This window comes from Pongo abelii, chromosome 9 (genome assembly GCF_028885655.2).
Source record: "Pongo abelii isolate AG06213 chromosome 9, NHGRI_mPonAbe1-v2.0_pri, whole genome shotgun sequence".
Classification (NCBI taxonomy): domain Eukaryota; kingdom Metazoa; phylum Chordata; class Mammalia; order Primates; family Hominidae; genus Pongo; species Pongo abelii.
In genome coordinates, this window is record NC_071994.2 from 117,360,371 (window position 1) to 117,378,861 (window position 18,491).

Sequence of the window (18,491 nt, forward strand, 5' to 3'; positions counted from 1 at the left end):
ACAGTGCACTGTCTTCATTACTTATCTATGCATCGAGAGCAGGGTCTGATTATAGATAATGAGGCCGAATGATACTCTCTGTCTCTAATGAGGTCCTGTCTGTCCTGGCCGAGCAAAGCGTGGACCAGCGTATGTAGTAGGACTGTGGTGACAACCCTGGGGATCTTTTCTAGCCCATAGGATTCTTGATGGGGAAACATTCCTAGACATAAAGTCCTACCACTGAACTCCACCCCCATCCAGAATCTCTATCAGGAGCTAGGAGCTGGCTCAGTGGGCTGGGAAGGGCCTTTCAGTGCCGTTTGGAAGGGGCCCTGGGGCCTTGCCAAGCTGAACTTGTCCTCTGGGTGGCCTGACTCACCTCTGGCGTGCTGCCCATCAGCATTGAATCATGCCCCTCAGAGGACAGCATGTAACTGTGCTTCCCGATATAGCCCCCGGCCCCCCGAGGTGACAGGAAGAGTCGTTGTCACGGGAGTACTCCATCTTTCTGACACCACAAGGCCAGCGTGGCTTTCTTCCCTACTGCTCAGCCCTGCACAGCCTAGAATTCTGCTTTGGGAGTGCACGTAGAGCTCACAGAGCTATTTTTTTTTCCTGCTCTCCGTCTCCCACTTTAGTTTTCAGAACTTTATCTTCAGTCTCTGGCACGGACTATCTGCTTCCTTCCTCCATCTCAACATTATAAAAGTTTGTCACAGTCAGAGGCTGGCTGAATCGAAGCAGGAATGTGGTGTTTGGTTAAATTGTAAAATTAGCTAGGAAAGTTAATGAGGCATTCCGCCTCTGCCTGCTGAAGAGCAGGACGTTTATGAAGGTGCTTCAAAGCACCCTGCCTGAGAAGGAAGGAAAGGGAGACAGGAGCAGCAGGCGAAGCTGCCCAGGAATGTAGAATAGCCTGGTCCAGGTGAGTTTCCAGGCCTTGGACGTGACTTTCACTCACTTAGCTGAATGGAACCTGAGAAATCATCCCCTCAATGCTCCTGTGTGGGTCCAGCTCCATCTACCCACTCCAAGTCCATAGGAGTTCCGTACTGCATGTCCAAGAATGTCCCGCGACCACACACAGCTGGCCATGGATAGCCATTCTAGTGCCCAGATTTCCTTTTTGTCCTGGGCAAGGCAGAAGAGACAAAAACTGAACACTTTGTCTTAGAAGGAGGCCACGGTAGAAAGGAGCAAACCAGAGATAATGACAGTGGCAGCTGACATTTCCTGGAGGCCTACAGGTGCCAGGTACTGTGCCAGACTGCTTTACTTCATCATCTCATTTGAGTCTCACAAGACCCATTTCAAGTTGGTACTGTTAGGACGCCCATTTTACAGATGTGGAGACTGAGCTTACTTGCCCAAGATCACCTAGCAAATAAGAGACAGAGCTGCGCTGTGACCCCCCAGGGCCGCCTGACCCTGAAGCCCCTGGTCTTAACCTTTGAGGCAAAGTTGTTTCCATCCCCTTTCCAGGCTGCCCACTTCTCCCAGCCCACAGCTCATGTGGTACAGATTGCACGTTTGCAGATGCTCACCCTGAAGCTTTGGAAGTCACAGTCTCAAAGGTGCACACGGAAAAGCTGCCAACAGTCTATTTCCTGCACACACCAAACTCACAGGTCTTCTAATTACACCAAACAAACCTTTCTATTTTCAAGCAGCTATGGGCTTAATATGGCAAATAGTTTCCCACCTGGACCTTTGGCATGCGAGGAGCCAGAAAAGACGAGTTTTGTTTTGTTTTGTTTTTTTTCCGGCAGGGAGATGGTTCGTACTTAGAATGGGCATTAACTGTGGCAGGCAATATTTCTGTTTTGAAAAGTGTGGCATCTTAAGGCTGCTGAATTTTGAGCCTGCAAATGTCAGTGCCGTAGTTGTAATGTAACACCTCAATTATGGTGCAGGGGGTAAGGAAGCCAGACTCTGAAACCTGCAAGGCTCTTTAGATCCACAGCCTGAGCCACAATTAAGGTTTCAGAAACACCAAAGGCAAGCCAATGAGTGTCATTTTTAACCAGTTTGAACATTTTACTACTTCCTAACATCAGAAGCACCCGGGCTAGAGAGCCCGCTTCTTGTCCTCAATAAAGTGATTAAGCTGAATGGGTGTTGGGGAGTATTATTAGGCTGAGAAGGGCTAAAAATAGACATGCTCTGTTTTCTAAAAGCCACAGCAGGCTTGGAGAGACTGGCAGCCTCGAGGTGCCACTGAGGGGCCCGGAGAAGGGGAAGGGTGGGTGGCAGTCTCTGGGGCTCCGTGTCTGAGATGGGGATGGTGGGTGTTGTGATGGATGGGTCAGGTGGTGGAGCCTCTTTCCCAGCTGTCACCGAGAGTGGAATCACAGTGGACGCGCACATCCGTACCCGTATATGTGTATTAATGAATTTAAAGTAACTGACAACTAGAGTCTCTAGGAGGGATGCCTAGGCCTAAAATTTACGTACTCAGCCCCAAGATAATTGAATTTACCTGCTGTTCTGGGAGAAGGAGTCCAATCTGGGCAGTGAGTAAAGGGCAGACTATAAGGGGCACAAGAAGAGGGACATGGGGAAGAGCAGAGGCCTTTACAGCCAAGAGTGAGGATCTGCTCGGCAAAGCCTTGATTAACTAGGATGCTCAGAGAAGATGTAATCAAAGGACTTTTTGGTGAACTGAAGGTTAACCAGGAAACCTTGTCTATATCGGTCTTTGTCGTTTGCTATCATTCATCAATGTGAGAGTCCATTTTTCTACTTTCAGTGAATGCAACTGATTGTCTTTTTATGATAGAACATCTTACTTGCTTAGAAGTCAAAAGGAGAATGCCTAAGAAGGGAGTCAAGCATGGGGGTATATGCCTAGAGTTTTATTATAAGTCACTCTAGAAGATCGGTTGTACCTTTTCCTTCCTACATGTTTTCATACCTTTGAACTCATTCCTCTCTATAATAGCTTTAAGTGCTGGGAGGGGCAAGGAACATGACTTCCACTTTGTAGGTGGAGAAACAGGCCAAGAAAAGCAGGATCTTAGAATACACTGAGGTCTAAGCAGAGGCAGGTCTAGACCCTGTGCTGTTCCCAGCCCAGGTTCTGTCGGATAGACAGTGTTGTTTCGTGCCTGGACCAGGAGGTGAGAGTTTTTCTTAATGGGCAAAGGACTCAGACAAGAGAGTTAGGTGGGCTTCCCATGCTGCCATCCTGACTGAGGTTTTTTGTTGTTGTTGTTTTGTTTTTTCTTTTATGCTTACTAGCTATGAGACCTTGGGCAAGAGAACTAAGCTTTTTAAATCTCAGTTTGCATATCTAAGGCCAGGCATGGTGGCTCCTGCCTGTAATCCCAGTACTCTGGGAAGCCAAGGTGGGCAGATCACCTGAGATCAGAAGTTCAAGACCAGCCTGGCTAACATGGTGAAACTCCATCTTTACTAAAAATACAACAATTAGCCGGGCGTGGTGGCATGCGCTTCCTAGCATCTCTCTCCAATACCACTTGCAACTGTCTTTGTAGTGTGTATGTGTGTATTTTGTTTCTAAGATAAAACATCTCTAGGTAATATTTCAACAAATGAAAGAAATAAAGCCTTTTAGAAGGCTCCTGATGCTGTCACAAATGTGATAATCATTGCACTCTTCAAGAAACCAATTGGCAGAGCTCTGTATGCAAGTTATCTGCTGACAATTGGCTGTAAGCTGTACAAGCCCTGCAGATGAGAGCTTCTTTTCTCCTGGAAACTCCACCAGGAAGCAGTGCCATAGACCCCAAAGACATCCAGGTCAAGCTGCAGGGAAGAGTCAGGGTTCAGTAGGCATAGAAGGCTGTCTAAGCTGGGCCCTTGCTCCCATCACAGGCAGTTTAGTGGAGAACCTGGGCTTGATGTTGACAGAACTGAGATGTTAGCTCAGCTACCCACTAGCTACATCAGGAGCGTTAGCAGCTTAACTCTCTGAGCCTTGGTTTCTTCACCTGTTAAAGAGATGATGATACATCCTTCCTACCCTAAAAGCAGGACTTCAAAGTTGCACAACAGCAGTGATACCACTCACTCAGAAATGGGACTATAAGGTTGTTGGAAGGCTTAAACAAGATGATGCACATGAAGGTGCCCAGCACAGAAAGTGGAGCTCAACAGGCACACAACACCAATACTTTCACTCCTTCCCTTCCAAGGATCCCACAAAGGCTGCCCTGCAATGAGGAGTCACAATGCTGCTGCCGCCATAGTGCTGACAGTAATCACAATAAAAATACTAATAACATGTGTTGCCCATTCATTATGATGCAAGCATTGTGCTAACTACTTTACATGCAATATACCAGTTAATTCTCCCAACAACTCTAAGATTACCCCCCATTTTATACATGTGCAAACTTTTTTTTTTTTTTTTTTTTTTAAGACAGAGTCTCTTTCTGTTGCCCAGGCTGGAGTGCAGTGGTGCGATTTCAGCTCAACACAACCTCCTCTCCCGGGTTCAAGTGATTCTCCTGCTTCAGCCTCCCGAGTAGCTGGGAGAGGGCAGGGGATTCTGAGAACCAAGCAATGAAGGAATTATCAATATCGAGATGCCAAAGAGAGCTCAACATTGTGAGAGGACTCGGCATTCTCGTCAGTCAGTGGGAAATGAGGGAGGCAGGGACCAGCCTGGAGAAAGTGAGGGAGGCCCAGAATGCCATCGAGACTGAGGAACGCTGCCTCCTATTCCCTTTAAAATACCTCCAATGAGGTATGTCATTTGGCAGGAGTGTCAGGAGATGCTGGGGGACCGGGGCAGGGCCAGGTGTCAGCTTGAAATGGGTGGAGTAGGCACTTGGATCCTGGCCACCACCCTTGGAGGGGTCTTAGTTTTCTTTTTTCCGTTGCCCAACCAGTATTGTGAATCCTGTTCAGGGGAAAGGGGTGTGTGTGTGCGTGCGTGTGTGTGTGTGTGTAAAATCCTCCATGCCATATTTAGGGTGGGGGCCTGTGACGGAGCATTCTGAAGTTGCTTCAGAAGAAAGGAGCAGAATAAATGATGATGAGAGGAGACCGAAGGCTCAGATCACAGGCTGAGCTTTGGGACTGCTGGGGACCAACAGAAACTTCTCTTTTCATTCGGAACGTCTCTCCTGAGAATCCCCAAGGAGAGACCTGGGAGGAGGGTGATTGTTGGTGTTTAGGAGTTGCGGAGATGTCTCATAAAATCATGGCAGAAACCCTTACTCTTATATCCCTGGCTTTATTATCCAGCCTTTCACAACTGCCAAAGTTGCAAAGCTATCTATCTCTCTTAAACAAAACAAAGTTATGAACACTTGAAAGCCCAGGTATTCCCTGGTACTCGGGTCAGTCTTTGGCACAGTCGCACTGGCCCGGCCTGACTCTGGCTAATGATTCTCCCAATGTCTGGACTCTCTGTTCCATTCTACCTGCCTGATAGAGCAGAATATTCACCTTGAGAAGGATTCTGCTGGCTGAACCGGGGAACCCAGCCCTCGCTTGGTCTCAACAGCACCTTCCAAACACCAAGGATTGTAAGCATTTGAGCTCTCGTGTACGGCCACGTTTAACTTTCTTTGCCATGAGCGCCCAGCTTCTCATGAACACCTGTTCATCTTTTCTCCCTTAGAGATGTCCCAGTTTAAAACTTGTCATTTCAAGATGTAGAGATGAAAGGATTCACCAAGGGTTACACAGCTCAGGCAGTGACAGTCAGGACCCCAAGTCAGTTTCTTTTGGTACTTTGGAAAATCTTGGGTGCGCTGGTCAGCAGAACCCTCCTTGAGCCAGTTATCTACCCTGTCTCACCTAAGGGTGGTGCTGTCTCCCATTCCAGATAGCATAATATCATGTATACGAGAGCCCCAGAGAACATAGTGTCTCATTTACCCAGGCCATTTACTCATTGCAATCGGGCCTTCTCCCAGAGCTGTGGGGCTGGTATGGGCTGCATACCCTGTAGGCTGTGGCCAGGAGCTGTCCTCCTGGAGCTCATCAGCTTGATGAAGTGAAATTATTCTATAATCATGATAATGACTGTGACTTGAGCACCTGCTATGTGCCAGGTACCTCATATAGGTTCTTGTTTAAGCTATCATGTGAGGATGAATAGCTACATTTTCAGGAGGGAAGTGAGGCTGCGAAGTTGATGCCGGTACCCTGGTAGAACCTTAAAGCCGACTCTGGATTTGAGCTGCTGCTCTGTCGCCAGGCTGGAGTGCAGTGGCGTGATCTCGGCTCACCACAACCTCCGCTTCCGGGGTCCAAGCGATTCTCCTGCCCCAGCCTCCCGAGTAGCTGGGATTACAGGCATGTGCCACCACGCCCGGCTAATTTTGTATTTTTAGTAGAGATGGGGCTTCTCCATGTTGGTCAGGCTGGTCTCCAACTCCCGACCTCAGGTGATCCACCCGCCTCGGCCTCCCAAAGTGCTGGGATTACAGACATGCGCCACCAAGCCCGGCTAATTTTGTATTTTTAGTAGAGATGGGGCTTCTCCATGTTGGTCAGGCTGGTCTCCAACTCCCGACCTCAGGTGATCCACCAGCCTCGGCCTCCCAAAGTGCTGGGATTACAGGCATGAGCCACCGCACCCAGCCCGGGACTTCATTTTGAGGGGGCCTGACCGTTAACCTCCGAGAGATCTCTCACTTGGCAAGGCATGTCTGGAAGGAAGTCTGGTTCATCACAGCAGGGACTGACATTCCTGTAGTAAGAGAGATTTTGTGCCCTTGTGCTGACTACCACAATACCATGATTGCTCAGTCATAGAAGTTGCCAGGAGAAGAAAGAGATTAGAAGCAATGGTAAGGTGAACCCCTGAGTCACTACTCTTAGACTTTAGGAATATTTGTATTTTTTTTGGAGACAGAGTATCACTCTGTCGCCCAGGCTGGGGTTACAGGCACGAGCTGTTGCACCTGGCCTGTATTTTTAAAAAATCTGCAACAAATTTACTATCCTACTTGCATTTTATTTAAAATAATTCACTCATGTATTTTTAAAAGCATAAATCATCTCAAACTGGTTTGCGTTCCCTGGTTCCCTTCTGGGTAGGCAGTAGCAGGGTGATAATACCATTAAACACTGGCCATGAGTGATGATGGGAGCAGACGGTAGGGGTGTCATTTCCTTGATCTCCTCCTGGGGAAGAATGATCTGACCCCATCTTTACTGGTGTGTTTTGGCTGGAGAGGTAAGAATATTTTAAATCGCGTGATATATCTCTTGCATGCATTTGATGTTTGTGTGTGTCTTATACATTGCTATTATTTTATCTCCTGATGTCAATGATGATGTTGGTGTTAATGACAACTAGCATTTATTGGGCAGTTACTGTATACCAGACAGGGTATTAAACACTTTACATATATTATTTAAATTAATCATCCCTCAACCAACCCTGTGGCATAAACACTCTGAGCCCAGTTTTCTAGGTAAGAAAACAGGCCCAGAAGAGATAATTCACTTCTCCAGGGTGGTAGCTAGACATGGTAGGACTGGGACTTGAACCAGAGTTTGATTCCAGAGAGCGTGCTCTTCACTCCCTTACTGTGCAGCTTAATATTGAGTGCATGTGTGTGTTCTGGCTGTGGACAGTGTTTCTAAGCCTGTTGGATTACCCGCTGGTGCTAAAAGGGGTAACAAAAGAGCTTTCCAAGCCACTCTGGCTGAGAATTGAGTTGCAGGAATAAGGGACAAGGTAGACCTGCGTGCTTCCTGTGGGACTTGAGAGAGGGACTGCAGGATCCCAGTAAGAGACAAGGGCACCATGCAGCTTCCTAGTAGCGTCACATTTATTAGGTAGGATAAGAAATGTTCCCTCAGCCATAGAGATGTCTCAGCATTTCCTCCTGACCCAGTCCAGGGTTTCCTCTTCTGCAGAGTGGATATTTAGCCACACAAGAGGTGTCAGTTATTTGCCAGGTCACTGGTGGGATACTGGCTTTTGGAGATCTAAAAACCACCTGTCCTCAATCCCAGTTGACTCCCGTTGTTCTGTTGCTCAGCCCAGGAGAATTTCCTGGTGTCTTTCTCCATCCTATATTTATGTGGGGTCGTGTATCTTTAGTTCATTCACCCTCCCATCCTGTAGTGAGTGAGGCCGAACTCTGAGGATCTTTCCCCACAGCCTTGTCAACCACAGCTACCCTTGAACCATATCCTGGACCTATCGATGGGGCTGGTTGTTTTCCTTTCAGCCAGCATTTGCTCACCTGCTTTCCCTTTTCCCTCTTCCCTGAATCTGTGTACCTTCCAGAAACTCTGGTTCTGGATCAGCTTTTTGTTTTGTTGATAAAGGAGAAAGAGCAAGAGCGAGAGCTAGAGAGAGAGAGAGAGAGAGAGAGAGAGCCTTCAAGCTCCTCTCTGGGAGTACACATCTCCTTGAGGGAAAGAACACACAGTGCCGGCCTTTGGAATTGGCAGCCAGTGTGCTGTTCTCCGTCTGATAAGAGGTACTGTAAATAAAACTGTACACCGTGGCCTGTTGTAAAATGCCCTGCGTCTGTACTCATTGTTCTGACAGCTTATGCTTTTTTTGGGTCTGCTGTTTTGGTACACTCTGTACTTCCTTATGTAAGCAGGCGTGCAGATCTCATCAGAACATTCAAGATGTTTATTTTAAAATCTCAAGGAATTTTGAAAAAAAGGACACACCACTCAACATTAGTTGCTGGCAAACATTAGGTGTTTTTTCAGTGGTTCTTTTTTTTCCCCCTTCTTATTATTAGCATGGGGGTGGGAGAGGCTTTGGAGAGGGAGGGATTTGGATTTTTTTTTTCTTCTCTCATTGGCTTCTGCCTTATTTCCTTCAGAGAGACACCACCCCATATCTGATTGCATTCAGTGTCTTCTGCTTCCTTCCTGGATGCCGGGACCCCCTCAGCCTCATTTCTGGTTAGGGCAGGTAGGGAGGGAGGCTCTTTGACAAGGGGGAGAGGGCAGCTGCAGGGAGCTTGTCATGGCTTCCACTGGATTTCAGCTTTATTGTCATTGGGATCCTGGGCATTTAGAGAAAGCTTTATGTTTTTGAAAGTGCCCTGCTGGCTGTTCCTTCCTTTGATTCCTGTGAGTTGGGGTGATCCTTGGCACAGAGGGAGAGCTGCTCCCACACACGGAGGCCTCAGTCCCGCCTCTGGCATGTGCGTCCTGTCTTTCCACCAAACTTTAGCTGGCTTTGAACCTTCCTCCTTCCTTTATCCCCAACCTTCTGGAGGTGTCGGGAAGTCAGAGAAAAAGGGGAGAAGAGTAGGGGTCTGGAGAACCCAAAATGGTCAGGGAGCTCCCTGCAGGGTGGTGCTTAGAACATCCTGAAGCCCTCATCTGCAGGGTCCCTGGGAGACTGGCAGGGGCCAAGGATGTCTGCCTGTCTCTTTCACAACTGGGTACCGGGAATCTCAGATAAACTCAGTGCCTGGGGTAGGGAGTAGTCACTCGGCAGATCACTGCCTGGGGGCAGGAGGCTCACTGACTGTAGCGGAGGGAAGGGTTTTTTGTTGGCGGCCACAGTGAGCGTTGGACTGGGTTGGGAGCAGACATGCTGATGAGAGGGAGGTCTCATACCAGAGGAAGCAGACAGCCCCACTTCCTAACCTTTCCTCCCTTTTCCTCTCAACTACCTGAGACCTAGCCAGAGACCATGTCCTTGAGTTTTAAATAGGGGGTAGTAGAGAACGGAGTGTGCAGAATAGGGACTCTGCCACCCCCTAGGGGACAGACAGCTTGGCAGTGCCCTGAGTGGCCATTGCGCCCTTCCCAGGTGAGTTCTGCACCCAGGAACCTGCCTGGGTCTTTCTTTAACAAGCATTTAGTGGGCACAGACTGTATGCCAGGCATGGTGCAGGGCATTGGGGATATGGTAAAGCCCAAGACAGGTGGGAACCTGCTCTCACAGAGCTTACAGTCCACTGGGAAGATGGAAGAGAGCCCCAAATACAGGACAGTTGAATGGGGCTCCAGGGGCTTGTCCAGAGAAGATTTCAGAGCCAGGTTGGTGAATAGCTGCTGATACTGACATATTGGTTCGATGGCAGATTTTTCTGCTCCCCTCAACAAAACAATCACTCATCTTTAAATTAGATGAACAAGGTGGGGTGTGCGTGTGTGTGTTCATGTATGTGCACGTGTGGTACAGTATGTCTTTATGAATGTGAGACTCACTTCACACAAGATAAATGGCCCCCAAATAACTGTACATCTAATTCCAGTAAAATCAGTCATACTTTAATTGCATGAAGGGAGCTCTTTCTTTAAAGGAAAAGTGACTGGAGAAGATGGTAGCTGCAACTTACTGGTTCTGTGTATCTACCCACCAGCTGTGGGGTGGAGCACTTTCCCCACCTTGTCGCAACTCTCCAAGGGACTTCCCCTTACTGCTTCCATTTTACAGCTGAGGCGACAGGCTCCCTGAGACTGGCAGCTTGCTGAGGGTCACAGCTGGTGACTAGCTTGCCTGGGATTTGACCTCTGATCTGTCTGACCCAAATGTTGAACTCTTAACCACACTGCACTGCCTCCTGAGGTATAAATGGCACCAAGGACCTCTGCTATTCACAGAGTGTTTTGTGATTGACAAGGAGTTTTGTATTCATTCATGTCTATTATCCTGTTTGCTCCTCACAGCAGCCTCAGGGAGGCAGACAGATAGGCTTATGCCCATTTTACAGATCGGGAAATCAGTTCATCAAGGTGTGATGACTAGTGTGATGCCCACAGCTGTGAGTGGCCAAGTTAAGCATGGGATCTCGTGCCTGCACCTCTAGATCCTGCTATTGTCCTCGGTTTGCTTGGATCTGTGATTGCTGTGGATAGCAAGGGTCTAGCGCCGTTTATCTTCTGCTATTCTCCCTCTGCTATTTAATTTCTTTCCCGCAATCTATCCCTTAACTTCCCCCATCCCCGCATCTCCCACCTCCATGTCACTCCATCCCATGCTGCTGGCCTCCTTGCTCCTCTTCCCTTGCCTGGCGTGGATGTTCTCATGTGGTAGCCTTGCTCTATGCAGATGTCAGCGCATCAGCGAGATCCTCCCTGACTACCCTGTGTAAAAGAACAGCCCCTGGCACTCTCTGTTTATCTTTACTCAATGCTTTGTTGTTCTTGTTGTTGTTGTTTTGAGACAGGGTTTCACTCCTGTTTCCCAGGCTGGAGTGCAGTGGTGTGATCTCAGCTCACTGCAACCTGTGCCTTCCAGGCTCAAGCTATTCTCCTGCCTCAGCTTCCTGAGTAGCTGGTATTTAAAATCAGCCACTGTACCTGGCCAATTTTTGTATTTTTAGTAGAGATGGGGTTTCACCATGTTGGCCAGCCTGGTCTTGAACTCCTGAGCTCAAGTGATCTACCCATCCCGGCCTCCCAAAGTGCTGGGATTACAGGTGTGAGCCATTGTAATCACTTATCACTTATCACCACCTGGCCTGTTTTATATTTACTTGCTCTTTAAAAATCTGCCCTCCCCTCTTGAACATAAGCTCCCTGAGGGCAGGGATTTCATCTCTTTTGTTTATTTCCTGTCATCCACTTCTCGGCATATAGTTACTGGACATTCAAAAACCAGCCCCCATGTGTAGGAAGGATATGGCAAGTCATGGCCATCCCAGAGCTGTGTCCCTGGAGTTCTCCCTACCCCAGGTTGAGCCCCAGGAAATTTTGTGGGCGTAAATGCTGCTGCTAGGTCCATGCGCACCCGCTGTGTTCAGCTGGCGTGACCTTCTTCCCTCCCCCTTCACCCCCTCCCATTGATGCTTTATAAATGTATTAGTGGCTGCATGATGTCACCGTAATGCATTTTGGGAATAGCCATGTGGTTTATACACACTTGAGTTGCTTTGAATGCAAACCTGACATCATACTGAAGGCAGCAGTGAACAACATATGCACAGTAAACAGGCAGAGACTGTCTTATTGATTAACAGATGAGGCCTCTATTATCGATCAAAGCTTGGCGAGGAAATTTATCACTTTTAATTTCAGGGCTGCCAAATATTTCTGCCTCTGAGCCAGCCATTATAGAGACAATTTAAAGGCACAAACCTCCTCGGGAGAGAGGATTTTGTCTGTCTCGCTGTGCTCCACTCACGTGTCCATGGAACTGCCTGTGTTTGCTCTCACCCTGGAGAGTTGGGGGGAAGTCAGAGCCTGTCCGGGTGGGCGTGGGAGTACTGGGGCTTCGTGAGTGGGGGCTAGCAATGGGAGCTGACGTTTGTGTTATCCACGTGTAAGGAGGGACCTGGCCCAGAGTCACTGAGGACAGGGGCTTTCACATGCTCAGCTCAGTGTCGTGACTTCAGCGAGGTGGGGGTGGAGTGGCGGGACTTTGAAGGCAAGCAGATGTGGTCAGGCTTGGGCCGAGGCAGCCGCCTTTACTAGATCATGTGTGCTTATCTGTCTTCATCTTCCTCTGCACTTGTCTGATGGTACACATCCGGCCCTTTATTTCCTACCTGGCCTCCTTCCTTTCTCTCTGCTTCTCAGTCATTAAAGCGAGAAGCTCCCTAGCCCACAGTGATGGCTGTTTTCTAAGAACCCTCTGCACCACATCCCTTGGAAGCCTGTGGCATGGTGGGCTTCTCGCCGATTGGGGTGCCCTCCCCTTCCCAGCTGGTGCTTCCCTCCTCAGGCCTTTGCTTCCCCTTTCTCCTTTAGGGAGCTGTGAGAGCGGATAAAAGCCAAGAAAGAAATACAATTAAAATCATATTCCTTACAGATCCACAGAAAATCATTGATGGCTAATGATTTGGGACTGGGGGCAGTTTCTAATTGTGAGAGAGCTGTGACTTCATCCAGCCCCAGCTTTCCCATCCAGGCCCACTCTGCTCTTGGAGGTGCTTTCTGCATTTCCAGTGTAAATGGATGAAAGGTAGTCTTGGCTGCTACCCCTGTGAACACACGTCGTGACTGCTTTGCTGTCACTGGGGGCTAGAAGTTTTCTTGGCTCTTTCTTCAAACCTCTTTAAGCCGTGTACCAGGTGCTTGGCCTGAGGACGCCCTGTGGCTTCAAGGGACACCCAGAGGTCACCATGGGATTCTCCCTGCCTCCAGGTGAAATTCAACCCCAGCCACCTAAGGCAAATGACAATATTTATTTTTAAAGCTCTTCAGGAAAAGCAAGTTCATATCTTCCCTGGGGTACTTTATCACCCACTTATCCGGCCAGTCGACTCACATTTATTGAGCACCTACTAGACTATATCCTGCTCATCAGTAGGAAGATAGGTGTCAGTGAGATAGAGGAAGTCGATACCCCCAGAGGACCCCACATTCTAGACCTCCTCTAGGGTCCTCATATTCTTCACTGCAAGAAGCATTCATTGGTATTGAAGTCTGTGCTGGTACAGCTTGTATTTGGAGTTACGTTCCTTCAGTATGTGCTGATTCTCCAAGGCAGAGGTTTTCAAATTTCTAGAAAAGTAGTGGAGTCATTTTTCCAACCCCAAAGCCCTGATGTGTAAAATAGGTAAATTGAATTTTCATTCAGAGATGGGAGCTCAGACCCCACCCATGGAGTCTTATCCACGAAACATCTTTGCAGATGGAACCCTAGGAGGCCGAAGGGTATGGGGATTACTCTGAAATCAGGCTCTGAAATCAGGCTGCCTGTGTTTGAATTCACCTTTGCTATGTTAACCACTGTGTGGCATTGGGCAAAGTGCTTAACCTCTCTGAGCTTGAATTTACTCATCTGCTACATGGAGGTAATGATAGCATGTACTATAAATGGTGGTTGTTGGGACAAACCATACATATTAAGCATTTAGCATCATGCTTGGCATATAGTCAAGCCTCAAGAAATCTGAGGTGATTTGAAAACAGCACTGTGGGCTACAAATTTGTATAAAAAGTAGTTCTGTCTCGTACGAGGCTCCAGTACAAAACTAAAACACAGACATATTTAAAGAAGAGCTAAGATGACCAGACAGAGTGGCTCACACCTGGAATCCCCCAGCACTTTGGGAGACCAAGGTGGGAGGATTGCTTGAGCCCAGGAGCTCAAGAGCAACTTGGGAAACACAGTGAGACCTCATCTCTTTAAAATAAATAAATAAAATAAAATAAACAAAAAAACAGAATTAGGCATGGTGGCATGCACCTGTAGTCCCAGCTACTCAGGAGGCTGAGGTGGGAGGATCACTTGAACCTAGGAGGTTGAGGCTGCCATAAGCTATGATTGCACCACTGCAGTCCAGCCTTGGTGACAGACAGAGACCCTATCTCAAAAACAATGACAACAACAACAAAGTGCTAAGACGTGTTGAAAGGAACAGGGTGCAGTGGTAGATTGGAAAGGACAGAAGAGTAAGGGACTGGAGTGCTTGATGTCCACAAACTCTGGCCTAAGTGGGATTTGAACAGATGGAGGAATGGGACTGAGCATTGCTCAAGCACAGAGACGCTGGGAAGGTCAAGCGGCGCCCAGAGAGGGCTGGTGAGGACAGCTTACCTATGGAAGTGGGTGGCTAACCGGAACAGGTTATGGAAGGCCTTGAAGCCAAGTAGAGGAATTTAGAGTCAGTACACATTGGGAGGCATCGTATCTTCTTGAGTAAGAAAGCTTGAGGAATCAAGTGGCTGTAGAGGAACCTGCATCTGTTGAGTAGATTGCGGGTGGCTGGTGGTGTGGAAACCACCTTGCGTCTTACAGTGTTCTGAGTGTGACGCAGCAAGGGCCTGAATGGGGTGGTGATTGCAGAGGAATCACTGCACCCAGTGCAGTGGAAGAGTGCATCTACCAGACATCTTGAAGGAAAAATGCCAAGGCTTGTGACAGCTGACCCCTGGATCAGATAATATAGTAGAACCATGAAGACTATTAGCCAATGATAAAAAGTTCTGTTTCATCTTGACATGGTGGCATTATCACTGTAAGCCTTCTAAATAACAGTTCTGAGAAAGTTTATTAAATTGAGTTGCACTGAATTAATTTTATTTATTCCACAAATATGTATAGTAATAGGTTTCCACTGTGTGTCAGGCAGATGCAGCTGTGCACAGGATGACACGGTCCCTTCTCCAGGGAGCTTACAGTGTGGTGAGAGAGAAAGACAGGGCCATAGGCATTTAGAATGGAGCACAGCAAGGGCCGAGAGCTGGAACATACCAGGTGCTATGGGAGCATAAAGGAGCATTGCCTCACCTACACTCGGGGGCCCGGGTATTGAAGTTGATGCGTGAAGGATGAACAGGAGCTCCAACTGCACCATAGCAGCCAGAGAAGCGTGGGGAGAATGTCAGAGGCAGAGGACATGCAGAAGAATGTGCATGGGCCTAGCAATGAGGAAGAACACGGTTCCTCCAGGCAGCCCGCGTGGTTCAGTGTAGCTGGAGAAAAGAGAGCAAGAGTGAGGTGTGAGAGACAAAGCAGGAAAGAGGAGCACCCCCAGAAGTGCTTTGTGAGACACAGTAAGGAGTTTGGACCTTGTGCTCCAGGCACTGGGGAGCCATTCGGGGGTTTTAAATGGTCAGATGCAGGTGACAGTTGGGGGACAGATGATGAGTTTAGTTTTGGACACACTGAGTCAGAGGTCCCCATGGACATCCAGGTTGAGGTATGTCAGCAATTCTTACCTTCCCATAAAGTGCAGTTTAGGCAACAGGGCACATTTCCCTCTGTTGGTATCATTTTTCTCCTGTCCTCCCATCACCTGGAGCTAGGTCTTCAGATCCTCCTTCTTCTTGAGGTATCTAACTTGGAACCCATTTCTGTTTATCTTGATTGTTCTGATTTTGTTTCTCCTTCTCTCTAGAAGAGCCCTAGACAAGGGCATTCAGAATTCAGTTGGGTGAGTGCTCACCTCTTGGAGGAGGGTCTGAGCCATGGATGATCCCTCACTCAGGATTTTTGCAGGTGTCTAGCCCCCTCCCCTAGTGTCTACCTGCACAGTTGTGGCCCAGGACCTCCCCGCTCACCAGTGGACTATTGCTGTAGTGGTAACTGCCTCTCCTTTCTTTCAGCGGGTGCCAAAGCCTTTGTCTGTGATCAGTGCGGTGCACAGTTTTCGAAGGAGGATGCCCTGGAGACACACAGGCAGACCCATACTGGTGAGTTGACTTGGATTCTTATTCTCCAGGTTTTCCACAGTGTTGGTTGCACATGGACATGAACTGTCTGGGTGGCAACCTCTTTTTAGCAAATGTGACATCCAGTAATTTCCTGGGGGAGCTGTGAGTAGGATGGGCTTCTGCCACATTCAGCTACTCTTGTCTGTGTGGCTGGCCCAGCAGAAGTTTACAAGTATGACATGGCCCCATGAGAATGGCTGTCCTAGATTAGGCCAAGATCTGTCTCTAACCGGCCACCGAGATCTCATTTTCTTGGAGGTATCTAGTATGCTCTTGTTGAGGCCTTAGTCTGTGATGTCATCAAAACATCTTCTTCCCTTGGTCAGGAAATCTCTCACACCCATCTGATGAAACTGAAACCCTCGTGTGGCCACAGTTGGCTGGTCCTCCCTCTGCGAGAGCTGAGACATTGTCTAAAATCAGCGTGTACGCAGGATGCATTTGAACAATATTAACTCACAATGATAGAGCTTTATTTGATTTCAAAGGGATTGATTTCACCGCACCAAAGTCATCTGATTATTGTGATCAGAGTCGTTGTCATCACATCATCACAGCAGCTCACACTTAACACTCACAGTGAGGCAGGCACTGTTGTCAGTGCTTTATGTCAGGGGTCCCCAACCCTGGGATCATGGACTGGTGTCTGTGGTGGTCTGTTAGGAACCAGGCTGCGTGGCAAGAGGCAAGCGGTGGGCGAGCAAGTGAAACTTCATCTGTATTTACAGCTCTTCCTCATTGCTCGCTTTACCACCTGAGCTCCTCCTCGTGTCAGAGCAGCAGCAGCAGCATTAGATTCTCATAGGAGCACAGACCCTATTGTGAACTGTGCATGCAAGGGGTTTAGGTTGCACGCTTCTTATGAGAATCTAATGCCTGATGATCTGTCACTGTCTCTCGTCACCCCCAGATGGGACCATCTAGTTGCAGGAAAACAAGCTCAGGGCTCCCACTAATTCTACATTATGGTGAGTTGTATAATTAGTTCATTATATATTATAATATAATAATAGAAATAAAGTACACGATAAATGTACTTTAATGTACAATAAATGTACAATAAATGTAAATGTAATGTGCTTAAATCATCCCAGGACCACCCCCCTGTACCCCGCTGTATGTGAAAAGGTTTTCTTCCATAAAACTGGTCCCTGGTGCCAAAAAGGTTGGGGACCACTGCTTTACGTGATCCCATCTGGCCAATCTCTCAGTGACCCTGTAAGGTAAGGTAGGAAGCTACTCTTATGTCATAGATGAGGAAACTGAGGCTGAAAGGAGGGAAAGTGACTTGCTGGAGTTGGTAGTGGGGACAGGCGTGGTAGAGCCATATAGTTCAGAGCTGAGACTGCATGGGTTTAATCCTGACTCTGCCACTTCCTATTTGTGGGGCCATGGATAAATTATTTAAACTCCCTTAATTTAGATTTCTCATCTATTAGAAAAGTGGAGTAATATTAGTGTCTACCTCATAGCATTAGGGTTGTTGTGGGGATGAAGTAAGGTATTTTATTTGAAGTATTTCATGGAGTGTTTGGCTCATAGTAAGCACTCAATAAATAGTAGTAGGTATATTTAATGTAATAGATATTTATTGAGTTTCTACAATGTGCCTGGCACTGTTTAGGCATTTAAGATGTAGTAGTGCACGAGACAGACGACATTGCTGCCTCTCATGGAACTGAGCTTCTAGCTGGGAGACAGAATCAGCAAATAAATGTACGATATCATGTCTGCTTATACATATTAAGTGCTACTAGAAAAGGATAAGGAGTACAGAATAATAGAGAGAAAAGAAATATTGTGGATATTTAGGGAGAAATGTTGTGGATAGAATGGTTAGGGAAGGCCTCTGCAAGAAGGTGGTATCTGGGCAGAGTCTTAAAAAGTGAAGGAGTGAGCCACTCAAAAATTTCTGGGAAGAATGTCTAAGCAAAGGGAGTGAGCACTTGCAGAAGCCCTGAGGCTGGATCAAGCCTGACAAGTTTAAGGACCCGCACGCAGAGCAGTGGTGGCCAGAGAGCTGGGAGTGACATGTAGAGAGTGGTGAGGGATGAGGACAGGATCTGTCAAGTCTCTCAGCCCTGGTAAAAGATTTGGGTTTTATTCTGCATGTGCTAAGAGTCCTTTGGAGGGTGACAAAATATTTGCGAATCATATATTTGATGAGGAACTTATAGCTAGAAATAGAAAGAGGTCTTATAATTCAAAAAACATAAACAAATAATCAAATTAAATAATGGGCAAAAGTTCTGAACAGACATGTCTCCAAAGATAGACAAATAGCCAATGAGCACATGAAGAAGATGCTCAACTGCATTCACCGTCAGGGAGATGCAAATCAAAACCACAGTGAGATACTGCTTCACACCCACTACAATGTGGCTACAATAAAAAATACAGATAGTTACAAGTGTTATCAAAGACGTGGAAAAACCAGAACTTTCATACTATGCTGGTGGGAGTGTAAAATGGTGCAGCCACTTTGG

The 18,491-nt window shown here is 47.5% G+C and overlaps 1 protein-coding gene across 5 annotated transcripts in view; it reads left to right on the forward strand.

Annotated features, from left to right (window-relative positions):
• ZBTB16 (zinc finger and BTB domain containing 16) overlaps positions 1 to 18,491 on the forward strand; it is a 196,431-nt gene that overhangs the window by 117,162 nt on the left and 60,778 nt on the right. For all 5 annotated transcript variants that reach the window (XM_024255818.3, XM_024255816.3, XM_024255819.3 and 2 more), the window contains exon 4: positions 15,898 to 15,984. In XM_024255818.3, coding sequence (XP_024111586.1) covers positions 15,898 to 15,984 — 87 coding nt within the window. The remainder of the gene's footprint in view (positions 1 to 15,897; positions 15,985 to 18,491) is intronic.